At 36.2% G+C, this 13682-nt stretch overlaps 1 protein-coding gene across 1 annotated transcript in view; it reads right to left on the bottom strand.

Annotated features, from left to right (window-relative positions):
* TMEFF1 (transmembrane protein with EGF-like and two follistatin-like domains 1) overlaps positions 1-13682 on the bottom strand; it is a 119528-nt gene that overhangs the window by 52531 nt on the left and 53315 nt on the right. The window contains exons 3-4 of the mRNA XM_012638272.1: positions 4815-4944; positions 1272-1298 (exon numbers count right to left, since the gene is read on the bottom strand). Coding sequence (XP_012493726.1) covers positions 1272-1298; positions 4815-4944 — 157 coding nt within the window. The remainder of the gene's footprint in view (positions 1-1271; positions 1299-4814; positions 4945-13682) is intronic.

The following is a 13682-nucleotide window of genomic DNA, read 5'->3' as shown; positions in this document are numbered from 1 at the left end:
ACTACCAAGAGCTCACTAAGATTTGTATATTAATAAGAGCAAATCACTTAGTCTCATACTCCCTAAAAAAACAGTCGACCTGCATCCTCAGGGCAAGACATCCAGTATTGTATCATATAAGCAAATCTTGAGATCAACTCTCACTTCTTTAATATAGGAACAATGACAGTTTCCTAATTGAATACGTGACCACGGGGGATAGACCACATAATCTCTTAAAATCCGTTCCAGTTCTAAGGTCTAGGATTTATGATCTGATCCTTCACACATGATTATGAAGCTTCTGCTTGAACACGTCCACTTAAATCAAATTCTATTGTTCAACAGCTTTAATCATTTTTTTAGCTGAAACTGTCATCCTTGAACTTCTTCCTCATGACAGTTCTATTCTCTAGGTGACCTTCAAAGTCCCTTCCGACTCTGAAATTTTAGGATTCTATGAAGTGCAGAAGCCTGGAATAAGGCTTAGATATTCTGAAAGGATTATAATTGTAGTTTCCATTTGCATAAGTGTGAATTTCCTGAAGTGAATGTATGTCAAACATTATTTTGCATACAGTGGATACTCATTAAGAATTATGGCCTCAATAGACTATGAAATAGCTTAGGCATTCTCAATTCTGATCATTTACACTCTATTATATGCTGTTAGTAAATATTAATTTTTAAACATCAGAAATAATTCATATATTTGTAAAATAAAATCAAAAACATAGATATGAAATTTTTAAAGGTTTAGATTAAATTCTAAATTCCACTAGAATTATTTTCCAAGTCTTCCATTTTCTATGCTGAACTCACTCTGGAGTTTTTTAACCCTATACCTTAATAATTCCTTCTGAGCAAAAATTTGGAAGCAAGGGGTGGGAGAGAGTTACAAATACTCTCGTCTAAGCTAAAATTATATGTGGGGATGATCCTAAGAAGAAGTCACTTTGATGCAACCTAAATTGCACAGAGGCTATAACATTTTCCCCTTAGTCTGACAACAAACATTTAGTGAAAAATACATGAAACAAGAAGGCCTGGGGCTGAGGGAGATAGATGGGTTAGGGGTGATTGCTAAGCAGTGCATGGTTTCTTTTTAAGGTCATGAAAATCTTCCAAAATGGATTGCGGTAATGAATACACAGCTCCATGAATATACTAAAAGTTACTGAATTGTACACTTTAAATGGTGAACTGTATAGTATGTGAATTATATCTCAAAGCTGTTAAAAAAAAAAGTGAAAGAAAACAAATGCCCTTTAAGAGTTATGCTTGAAACCTACCTCCTTCTCCAGATCCAGATCCAGTATCTAAGAAGAAAAACGAAGAATGAATATGAACATTGTTCCTGCAAATTCCTTTTTATCAAATAGTAAAATTTCCTATCAAAAATAAAACTGTGATACCCATTCTCATAGAATCCTTTTCTTATGTTTGATATCTAACAGTTTATCCTTATTTTATGCCTCTCTTGAAATATAAATTACTTAGACACATAATCATCTGTATCTCGTACATCTTTGTAGCTCATTAAGAAAAATACCCAGGTGCCTTGCACAGAGTAAAGACCAATAAATTTTGTAAAGTAAATGGCTAAATATAAAGAATTAATTTTAATTTATTCATTTAAAAAGTAAAGAAAATTTAAATTTTGTTAAAGCTTGAGAGGAATAATGAGTAAGCTGCTTTTATTAGAAAGACAGGAAAGAGCTTTGAGTCATGCTCCAAAAAATGTTCTTAATGAAATCTATAGATAGAGACCAAAAGCCAAAAGGTAAGAAAAGCCCCAAGGTTTAGGAAGGAAAGATCCACAAGGTCAAGGTTCTCGTATTACTGATGAAATTAACTTCCTCTAAGAAACCTAGTCAGAAGGAATCTCACCTGACTTATTATTAGTGAAACTAAAAAGAGCCTCTCTCAAAGTTATCAAAAAGGAGCCAGCCTAAAATGTAATTAATGTAAAAAATTTAGTTTATAATACTAAAAGAGCCAATATATAGCACAGAATACGTTAAAAAGCGGGTTTTACTAGTATGGAGCCATAAAAAAAAAGCAGAGAGGGAAAATGAAGAATGTGATACTTTATCCAGTACTTTCCAGGGGAGAAGAACACCCTGATCCAGAGACCCCATTCCAGTTCTCCAAATTGTTCTTGGGAGTAGAAGACAACACCAAGTATAATACCGCCCCCTTTCCTTCAAGCTCCTTCAAACAATAATCAAATTCCCAGGTACAGTAAAAAAAGGAGGAATTAGATAAATATATACTGTAAGTAGTACCAATTGTAAAATCTTCATGGGATCTTATGGAAAGTCTTAAATTGTGTTCAATTTGGATTAAACAACCATAAAACGATGTCTTCTCTGAGTAAGTTAAGGAGGACAAGAAAGAGGAAGGAGCAGTAAAAAGAGGAGGAAGGGAACTCAAAATTGTTTTATAACCAGACTTTTCTTAGGAAAACACCCCCTTCTTATTTCTATTCCACATACATTGATTGGGTACATATTATGTGCCAGGCACCATGGTAAATGCTAGGAATAAAATGACAAATAAGAGAGGGCATGAGATACTCACTCCCAACCTTTTGTTCAACCCATTTCTAATTTTAATGAATATAAAAATCTTACACCTCCCTTTATCATTTAGAATGCCTAAATAAATTAAATACTGTGACTACTCTGATAATGAGGTAGAGTTCTTCTTGTAGATTATATTTTATAGACTGTGCACACCACTCCCTGAGATTCTGATAAACCTCCCTAGGCAGGACATGGTTCCCTCCTGCTGAGAAATCACCAGTGTGGCTAGAGGCACATAGGTCAGATAAATGAAATGCAGTATGGTGTATGCATAGAGAAATACACAAGATGTGAACAAACTAAGCAAGGAGATGTAACAGAAGAAAGATTTCACAGAAGAGAAAAGGCTTAAGCCTAACCTTAAAGCATAAGGAGTTTTCAAGTAAAAGAGAATGATATTTCTAGCCATAAAACAGGACCCATAAAAGACCAAATGACACAAAAACACTTGTCCACTCAGCAAATAATACAATCGATACAGGGCATTATAACTTAGCTCATTCAATCCTTGTTTAACAGCCCCAGGAGATGATATCCACTTAAAATTTAGGGAATTGGGGCTCAGAGAGGCTAAGTGACTTGTCCAAGGTCATACGGTAAATAAGAATTATTTACTTTAAAGTCTGGCCTTTTAAACCCTAGTGTAGTGTTCTTTCCAATCTACCTCTCTGCTTCCTGATGTTTAACTTCACTGCCTATCAAAGTGCTTGGTCTCTTAAACACACGCCCCTCAGAAGTGATGCATAATTAATTTGGGATTGGAATGAACTCCATATTCCCCTTTAGTTTCTAGATCAATCTGTGAAACACAATTTAGAGATGTATAAAAGAACCACACCAAACAATAGTCTACTAGCCTAAGAACATAATAATTTCTCCAAGCACCTAATTATTTCGTGTAAGGAATTTGGCCTTGCCCAAATAGAGGTCTGGTATTTGCCCTCAGCTTCTGGAAGTTAATCTGTGTCATACCGGATAGGAGCATCTTTGTAAGGGAGGATGCTGACCATGTCAGAACTTAGGGTGGGGTCAGTCACACCCAACAGTCTTAGGGTGGGGGCTGGCTACACGAGAAAGACCAATCATGCAATTTAGAGTGGGGGCTTTGGGTCCCACAGTATTAGTGGACCTAGAGTCTGAGATGAACCACGTGGACAATAAACTAATCAATCATACTTATGTAATGAGCCCCCATAAAAACTATGAATACTAAGGCTCAGGCAAGCTTTCCTGGTTGGCAGTGCTCTATGTGTATTGTCACAGGCTGTGAGCAGGAGGAGTTAACACTGTCCATGACTCCACTGAGAGAGAGCAGCCAGAAGTTCCATGTTTGGATCCCTCCCAGAATCTACCAGATGCATCTCTTCCTTTGGCTGACTTTCACAGGTATTCTTTCTCTATAATAAATCATACCCAGGCATATAATAGCTTTCAACGAGTTCTGTGAGCCCTTCTAGCAAATTATTGAGTCAGTGGGTGGTTTGGGAAACCTCTCAATCTCAGTTGGTGTCAGAAGTAAAGACAATCTTGAGGACTGTGTCCTCTAACTTTGTAATTGGCCCTAAAAAATCTTCACAATTAATAAAAGGGAGAACTTTTGAGCACTGTAATATAAAGGGAAAGAAAGAAATTGGAAATCACATAAGAATAGTTTCTACCTTTACTGTTAACCTCCATATAATAATTCTAATTATAATACCTCACCTGTATCCCCCTACACCTGAATACCAACAGAAGAAACTAACATTAATGCCTCCCAAAATTATCCACTACCAATTCAAGAAGGAAAAAGAGATGGAAATAAATACAAACAGCTTGGAGGGAAGAGGTGGTAGAGAGAAAATAGAAGAGCTTGGAAAGAAACACAACCTGGGATGCTACTAATAGCTTTCTATAGATATTCCTTACCTCTTCCAAAAGAAAAAAAATCAACAAGATAGATCCCATATCATTTCTCACCCCAAATCTTATTCTGTCTAATGTTCAAACCATAGAGCAGAGGACATGCAAAGTCCCCACCAAAAAAAAAAAAAAAATGCAGTGAGAAGTAACATAATCAATATAAGGCCACCTGGGGTTAAAAAGCAACCACATAAAATAGGGGCAAAAAAGAGCTCCTCTGCTACCCTACACAATCACCACCAATCTATACAGCAGTTTTGAGAATACACCTCTGACGAAGGCCTTCCTTTTAGAAAATATGGAGGAACCATTTCCGACACTTATTCAGAAGAATGTCATACATACCAGAGTAGCATGGTCCTCTTGCTACCACTGTTATCTCTTTCTGGTGCTTACAAGCAGCCCTTCTGAGAAAGCATTCATTTTGATAAGTGTCCCCATTTGATCCACAGACTGGAATGTAATTTGTATGGCACTGCAAAAGAAACAAAAATAAATTCTCAGAACAAGACATGAATATTAATAGTTTATTTCACATTCATGAATGCAATACCATAGCATTATGACATACTTCCACTACTGAATAGTCTGTTCTTTTTCTTGGTTTAAAAAAAGAAGAATTATGCTGCTTCTTCGTATCTTTTTTTCACATTCATAATGAAAGTAACTACCAACTATCCATGAAAATGAGAATGAAAATCTCTACGCTTGCTATGAAAACCGATTAAGATAATAAGAGGAAAATCTTGACAATGTTTGAAACTGTGCTACTTATGTAATGTTGTTTTATTATTATCAAAATTCATTTATTCATTTGAACCTAATCATAAAGATAGAAAAAATTCATTTATTCAACACGTCTAGTAGGCTAAGTCTCACGGAAAATGCTAGAGAAGACACAAAGAAATATAAGATGATCTCTGTTCTCAGAAATCTTACAATCTTGTTAGAGAGCCATCCAAATAGAAAATAATATATATATATTTAATATATATATGTTGCAAAGCTAGATCATGCACCAAATCAATAGTATAGACAATAAGAATAATGCCTAATACTTATTATTATAAGCTGGAATATCTAAGAAAAGCCTTCTCAGGAAAAGTGAAATGTGAACTGAATCTTGAAGGATGAGTAGAAATAAAACAGATGAAGAAGAAAAAACGTGATACAGGTTTGAGAAATTACATTGGAGTTACAAGTTTTAAAACCTTTAAAACTTCTACATGTCAAAAATATCATAAATGTCTAAATTTTTAAAATCTGGAGAAAACATTATAATAATACAATGCAAGTTATTATCATTACTTAAAAAGAGATCATATGAATTTAAAAAAAGACCAAAGACATGAAGTATTTACAGAAAAATTACAGTCAGTTTATGACCTTCACTAGCAGAGTTGTACACTAAAGTGAGATGCTATTTTTAACTTATAAAATTGCCTGTTAGGCTGGGCTCTCGCCTGCAATCCTAGCACTTTGGGAGGCCAAGGCAGGAAGACTGTTCAAATGCCACGAGTTCTGACCAGTCTGAGCAACATAACAAGACCCTGTCTCTACAAAAACTAGAAAACATCAGCCCTGCATGTGGTGGTGCATGTCAGCAGTCCCACCTGAGCCTAGGAATTTGCGGATGCAGTGAACTATGATGATGCCCAAGCAACGCAGCGACACCTCGTCTCAAAAAAATAAATTAATTAATTAAATAGGATATTTTTAAAAATTCAATGAGGTGGCCTTCCCAATACACCAGCTGTGGTAATCTAAATTGGTTCAACTTTCAAGGAACATAATTTTTTTTTAAGAGTAGCTGGGACTACAGGTGCAAGTCACCACGCCCAGCTGGGGAACACAATTTAACAATAGGTTTCAAGAGTCCTAAAAAAGGAGGCCAGGTGCAGTGGCTCACACCTGTAATCCCAGCACTCTTGGGAGGCTGAGGCGAGAGGACTGCTTGAGCTCGGGAGTTCAAGACCAGCCTGAGCAAGAGCGAGACCCCATCTCTACAAAAAAACAGAAAAAATTAGCCGGGTGTGGTGGCACACGCCTGTAGTCCCAGCTATTCAGGTGGCTGAGGCAGGAGGATCACTTGAACCTGAAAGTTTGAGGTTGTAGTGAGCTATTATGACGTCACTGTACTCTAGCCCTGGCAACAGAGTGAGATTCCATCTAAAAAAAAAAAGTCCTAAAAAAGGAATGCAGTTTTTGATCCAGAATTATACATTTAAAAATCTATCTGAAGGAAACTTGTAGACAAGCATTTATTACAGCCATTTCAAACAGAAATTTATAATAGCAATAACTTAGAAACCTAAATATCCAACAAGGCAATGTTTAATTAAAGCGTGTTATATCTGCTCAAGGAATTAATACTGCAGTCATTAAAAATTACCTTTTAAAAGAATATCATGACAGGAAAAGCTAATATAACATTAGATAAAAAGCACATATCTAATTTCTGAGATTTTGTGCCATTTTTTAATGTATTATCTGTTCTACAAAACTGAATGCAACTATAGCAAGACAATAATTTATTTAGATACCAATTTAGAAAAAATGAATGTGCATAAAATAAATCCTAGAAGAAAATGCCAATAAATTTTCCACATTACTTGTTTCATGGTTTTTTATTTCCATGTTTAAGATTTTCTGTACTTTTCAATTTTTCTTTAATGAACATGATTTATTTACTTTTATCATTTAACTACTTTTAAAAAGTGGCACTGGTAAATACAACTTCTAACTAATAAGGTATTTTATAACCAAGTTGATTTTGCTATATATTCAGTATCAGCAGAATCTTCTATCAACTTTTATTACAATTAAAATTTTACCTTAGAAAGCCTTCCTATATTCCTCCAATTTTTCATGGATCACATTCCTTTATTGTCTTTCCCTAAAATTTATACAATTAACTAGTATGATGTCTGCAGGAGTTAATATTACTTTGTAATTATATAACACATAATTAGCAAAGGAAACTATAAGCTCCAAGATGTCAAATGCTAAGTCTATGAACTTTCCAACCAATTCTCTTCCCTCAACAAATGCTTAATGACTTTCTAATATAGTGCTCTCAAAGGTGCCAATATTGCCCCCTAGGGGTGAATGTCCCTATGAGGGCCTTTTTTGTTGTCACAATGATAGACATTACTGTCATTTCACAGGTGGATTCTAAGGATGCTAGATGTACTTACTGCAAAGGAAAGGACGATTCCACACAATAAAGTCTTACAAGTACCACACAATTTCTAAATGTCTCTCTATGCATTCCTGTAGGAACTATGGTAAGACTTACCATATACTATAAATAAATCTGGTCTGTTATACCTTATCCTAATATTGGTTTTTATTGTAGCATCCACTATACCTCTACTTTTTTGTTTTCATGTATTTCTAGGAAATCGCTTCTGATTTTTTTAAAATCCAAATATTCATTTTAAGTAGACATAAGCGTCAGATTATATTGTCTTCTAGTGTAATCATGCTCAAGCAATTACATTCTGAAATACTTATTTTATTATAAATTACTTTTATTTCTCCTTTACACTGCAATTATACATTATATTCATTTATTTAATTATGTGTTTATGTAGATTATATTATCTATGAGTTTCATTTAAGGATAGTAAAGAAATGGAATATAAATTACTGGTTATTTTCAAAAGCATTGAATCTGACAGGACTGAGAATCTTAACATTTATTAAACAGTTTCTATCTAATAAGCACCGGGCTACAACTTTAAATGTCCTATCAGACTTAAATATCATAACAACCCTGTGAAGCACATGGCTTAATGCTTAGAGCTAGGGCTCTGAAGTAAAGAATATTTGAATTCAAATCCTAAGCTGACCATCCACGTGACTATGGGCCTGCACCAGCCCCATCTTCCCCATCCACACAATAGCAATTATAACAGTACATACCTAATAAAGTTGTTATAAGGATTAAATAAGAGAACCTACCTTTAGCATTTATATCTGGACATGGTAAATTCTCAATAAACATGAGCTGTTTTTGCTATTGCTAAGTTTTAAGTATTTGCCCACAGTAACAGCTAGTAAGTGGAAGAGAAACAATTCTTCTCAAGTGATGTACTTTAACTACTACACATTCAAGTTATTCAGCAAGGTCTTGCCACATGTCACTTGGTGGTAGTAAGCAGGGCACTTAAGGTCCCTGAAATTTAACCTCACAAGCACGTACATAGGAGTGAGCAAGAGATGGAAGAAGTGGACCTGCTCATCCTTGGTCATTCTCAGTTTCCAGGAGTCTCATTATGCTTACGGACAAATTAAGGGATTTGGACAATTTTAACAACACACAGTTTCTAACTAATGCGTTGATGCTGGAACGTAACTCTAACCTAAGGTCTGGCTCCTCTACAATGCCACACTTACTGGGAGAAAGAACTCTCCCCTATACCTTCTCTATAGCTTAGAAGAGTGTGATGGTAACGCCAGCTATTTTAAGTAGTTCAGAAGTACATAGTAGTGTTAACTCTGGAGCCATATACATTCAAGCATTTACTGCATACCCACTGTGGGTCAGGAACTGTGCTGAATACAATGGATAGAAAATTTTAACAAGGTCATGATAGTTAATTTTATGTGTCAATGGTTAATTTTATGTGTCAACTTGACTGGGCCCCAGGGTATCCAGATTAAAATTATTTCTGGATGTGACTGTAAGGGTGTTTCTGGGTGAGATCAGCACTGGCGGACCAAGCAAAGCAGATTGCCCTCCCCAGTGTGGGCGGGTATCATCCAATCCATTGAGGACATGAATAGAACAAAAAGGCGGAGGAAGAAAGAATTCTCTCTCTCTGCCTGACTGCTTGAGCTGGGACATCAGGTAGTCTCCTAGTTCTGATGCCTTCAGTCTGAGACTGGTACTTAACGCCACTGGCTTTCCTGGGCTTCCAGCATGCAGATAACAGATTGTAGGATTTCTCACCCTCCATAATCAAATGAGCCAATTCCTTATAATAAATCTCTCTCTCTCTCTCTCTCTCTCTCTCTCTTTCTCTCTCTCTCTCATTCATACATAGCTATACACACACACCCACACACACACACACACACACATATTTCCTATTGGTTCTATTTCTCTATAGAACCATGTCCAATAATACAAAGGTCTAATAAACAGGGTATGGGACCTAGCAAGAGCAGACATTGATAAATTCATAGTCCAGAGAATTCCAGATAGAGGAACAAAGAAGAAAGAAAACAGGGGGAAAGTCATAGGCTCTCAAAGTTTTTTTGGGGTGTGTGTGTGTGTGTGTGTGTGTGTGTGTGTGTGGGGTACTGCTTTTTTTTTTTTCTCCTTTAAACTGAGACAGAGTCTCACTTTGTCATCCAGGCTAGAGTACAGTGCCATCATCTTGGCTCACTGCAACCTCAAACTCCTGGGCTGAAGAGATCTATCTGCCTCAGCCTCCCCAGTAGCTGGGACTACAGGGGCGCACCACCACACTGGGCTAATTTTTCTATTTTTTGTAGAGACAGGGTCTCACTGTTACTCAGATTGGTCTCAAACTCCTGACCTCAAGCGATCCTCCCACCTCAGCCTCCCAAATTGCTAGGATTACAGGAGTGAGCTACCATGCCTGGCCCTCCATACAAATTAAAGAAGAAAATGCAATATTGATCATTTTTCTTTGTACAAAATTGATAAAAGTACCTTCGTTTATACATGTACCAAAACAATAACTCATATTAGCAGACTAAAAAAAACAATTTTAGACTTTTATTTAAAATTCTGTTATTATCTGTTAAAACATGTTTAAATCATGTCCCAGAAACCTTCTATTAGCACTGAAAGCATGCCAAATCATGAGCAAGTTTTTTTAATGAATTGAAAGATACTGCTAAAGCATCCCTCAGAGAAGTGTTTAATAGGTATATCGATCGCGTCATTGTTTGTAAGCTGGTAATAACCTAAGACTAACTTGAAGGGATTTTTACGTTTACAGAAGATGGTCAAAGGAAGTTTCACTCTGCAGCAAGATCAAACTATGCTGTAAGCCCTTAGGCAGTTTGCTCCTACAAGGCAAGGAAGCTGCCTTAAACATCTTTACATTCTCAGCATCTAGCCTAATACCAAGCACAAAGTAAGCACTGGATAAATGTCTACTGATCTCAACTCCTAACTTATATTTTCTTTTTCTGCTTTGCCACAGGTAAGAATTCATGGGATTCAGACAGATCATGGGAGGATTTTCTAAGTGTTCAAGGATGTTAAAAAGGTCAAAAAGGCTATTTATTTATAATCTCAGAGTTTTGGGGAGAGACTTTCAAAGAATGAAGAAAAGCAGAACAATGAAGACACATAAACATGATGTGAAAATTTAAAACTTCTTCATGTCAAAAAATTTAAACAAACAAAATGAAACTAGGACACAGAATTATTATTTGTCAATTAAAAATAAGTAATAAAGGCCGGGCGCGGTGGCTCACTCCTGTAATCCTAGCACTCTGGGAGGCCGAGGTGGGAAGATTGCTTGAGCTCAGGAGTTCGAGACCAGCCTGAGCAAGAGCGAGACCCCATCTCTACTAAAAATAGAAAGAAATTGGCCAAACAATTAAAAATAGAAAAAATTAGCTGGGCATGGTGGCGCATGCCTGTAGTCCCAGCTACCCGGGAGGCTGAGGCAGGAGGATCGCTTGAGCCCAGGAGTTTGAGGTTGCTGTGAGCTAGGCTGATGCCACAGCACTCTAGCCCGGGCAACAGAGCCAGACTCTGTCTCAAAAAAAATAAATAAATAAATAAGTAATAAAAAAGAAAAACAGAAAATGAAACTGGGACAATTTTCTTTAAAATATAGAATTCTTTTTTTGTAATCTATATAAACTGAGAAGAAGTGATTTATGTACCTAAAAGGAGAATGAAAATATATATTTGTTTATGTACACAGAATATTTCTAGAAACAAATATAATTAGTAACAGATATTGCCTCTGAGAAGAGCAACTGATAGTATGGAGTAGAAGGAAGACATTTTTTTGTTATATATCTTCATACATTGTTCAAGTTGTTTACTATGGATATATATTGCTCTTTAAAAACACACTGAAACAGTAGGTACTCATCAGAGTTTACATGTTAATAGATATAAAATGCTTAGCATAGTAAGCAATATGTAAGTATTCAAATATTTTATTGTATATAGTATATACACACACATACCTACATATGTCTTTATAAATCAACACAAGGGAAAAAGAAAATACCCCAAAAAACAGGCAAAGAACATAAAATATTAATTCACCAAAAAGTGGTCAATAAATATACAGTATACTTGCAACTTCTCCAGTAATCAAAGGCAAATAAAAAAAATTTTACTATTCAGATTTATTACATTTAAAAGGATAGCTAAAATCCATTACCAGGAGACTGAGGGGAAAGAGGTAGTCTGATAACATTGCTATTGGTGAGAATGTTAATCTGCACATCACATGAGCATCCACTGGCCCAGCAATTCCACATCAAGGAATCTAACCTAAAGAAATGTTTAAGGCAGTTGGAGAGAGGGCAATAGCCCCAGTCTTCCCCATACAAGGCGGCTAAATATCCAAATAAACAACCCACAATCTTTCTGGTTTGACATACTAGAGGACAGAATTCAGGGCAACCACAGCCACTGGAAAGTGTGAGGGAAATCCCAGAAAGGAGAGTCAGAGGGGAGTCCCAAATTCTGTGTATAAACTCAGAGCAAACTTCTTGCTGACCCCTGAACCACACATGGAACAGACTCCAAGCAGCCCCGCTAAGACTAAAAGGAACGAACTGGTATTTGTGTTGCTGCCCACCACAGAGAAGACAGAGTTTGCAGTTGGAATTCAGCCAATTTAACTGTTTCAAAATAACAATATTCTTCAAAGGAACCTAACAGAATTCGGACACTCTAAAACATATCATTCACAATGTGTAGAATACATTCGAAATTACTCTAATACAAAGAAACAGGAAAATAAGATCCTTTCTCAAATGAAAAACAATCAACAGAGTCTATACCTGACAGGTCCCAGATATTGACATTAGCAGACAAAGATTTTAAAGCAGCAATAATATCTATGCTCAAGGCAAATACGCTTGTAATGAACAAAAAGACAGGAAATCTCAACAGATAAATACAAACTATAAATTCTAGAAATAAAAATTCTGAAATGAAAAACTCTGGATGGGAAGAATGGAGATGACAGAAGAAAGGGTTAGTGAACCTGAAGATAGGTCAACAAAAATTATCTAATGTAAAGAACAGGAAGAAAAAAAACTGAAAAGAAAAAAACAAAAGGAGCCCCAGGGACCTTGGGACAGTATCAAGGTCTAACATAAGTCAGTGAAGCCCCAGATTAGAAGAATGAATGGGCAGAAAAAAATATCTTAAGAAATATTGACAAAATATTTCCCCAATTTAATGATTAACATGAATTTATAGATTGCAAAAGCTCAGCCAATCCCAAGCAAGATAAATTAAAACTATGCCAAAGAACTTCATAGTCAAACTGCTAAAACACAAAGTAAAGAGAAAAATCTTCAAAGCAGCCAGAGAAAAATAACACATTGTATGCAGCGGAAAAACAGTTCAAATTATCACTGATTTCTCATCTCATTTTGGGTAAAGCCAGCTTCCATGTTTGCAAGGTGCCCTGTGGAAAGGCACTCGTGGCAAAGAACCGATGTCTCCAGCCAAAAGGCAGCAGAGATCTGAAGCCAGCCAAAAGCTACCTAAGCAACCTTGGCAGACTTTGACTATCGTGAAAATGCCCAGGAGAAACCCTCCTACAACTCTGTGTAATCGGATGTCAAGTCCCTTTCAACCACAAAGAACCTGTCACGCTAGACAAGAGTATAGCTACCTACCCTTCTTCCTTTATTTAAACTCTCCGCTTCTTTTAAGGAAAATAAACATGATTATTTATAGTTTTCAAAGAGGTTTCATATGCAAGCTCTCATTCTGATTTTGATTCTCATTACGGTATCATAACAAAGGGAGGAAATGTGCCTTCACTTTTCAGATAGAATACCGATGCAGAGAAAATGACCTGAGATAACACAGAAATGTGCCTGGGGTAATGGGGTTACCTGAAATATTAACTCTCCTATGCTTTCATTTCTGATTTCTATAACCTTTCCTCCCCTCAAAATCCAAAATGGTGGGTACATTTAGAACAAAATCATGTGTAAAAAATATTCTATGTCCTTCTA

The sequence above is a fragment of the Propithecus coquereli genome, unplaced genomic scaffold, assembly GCF_000956105.1.
Source record: "Propithecus coquereli isolate 6110/MARCELLA unplaced genomic scaffold, Pcoq_1.0 Scaffold128, whole genome shotgun sequence".
NCBI lineage: Eukaryota > Metazoa > Chordata > Mammalia > Primates > Indriidae > Propithecus > Propithecus coquereli.
The sequence above is the reverse complement of the archived record's forward strand: the minus strand, read 5'-3'. Positions and strand labels throughout refer to the sequence as shown.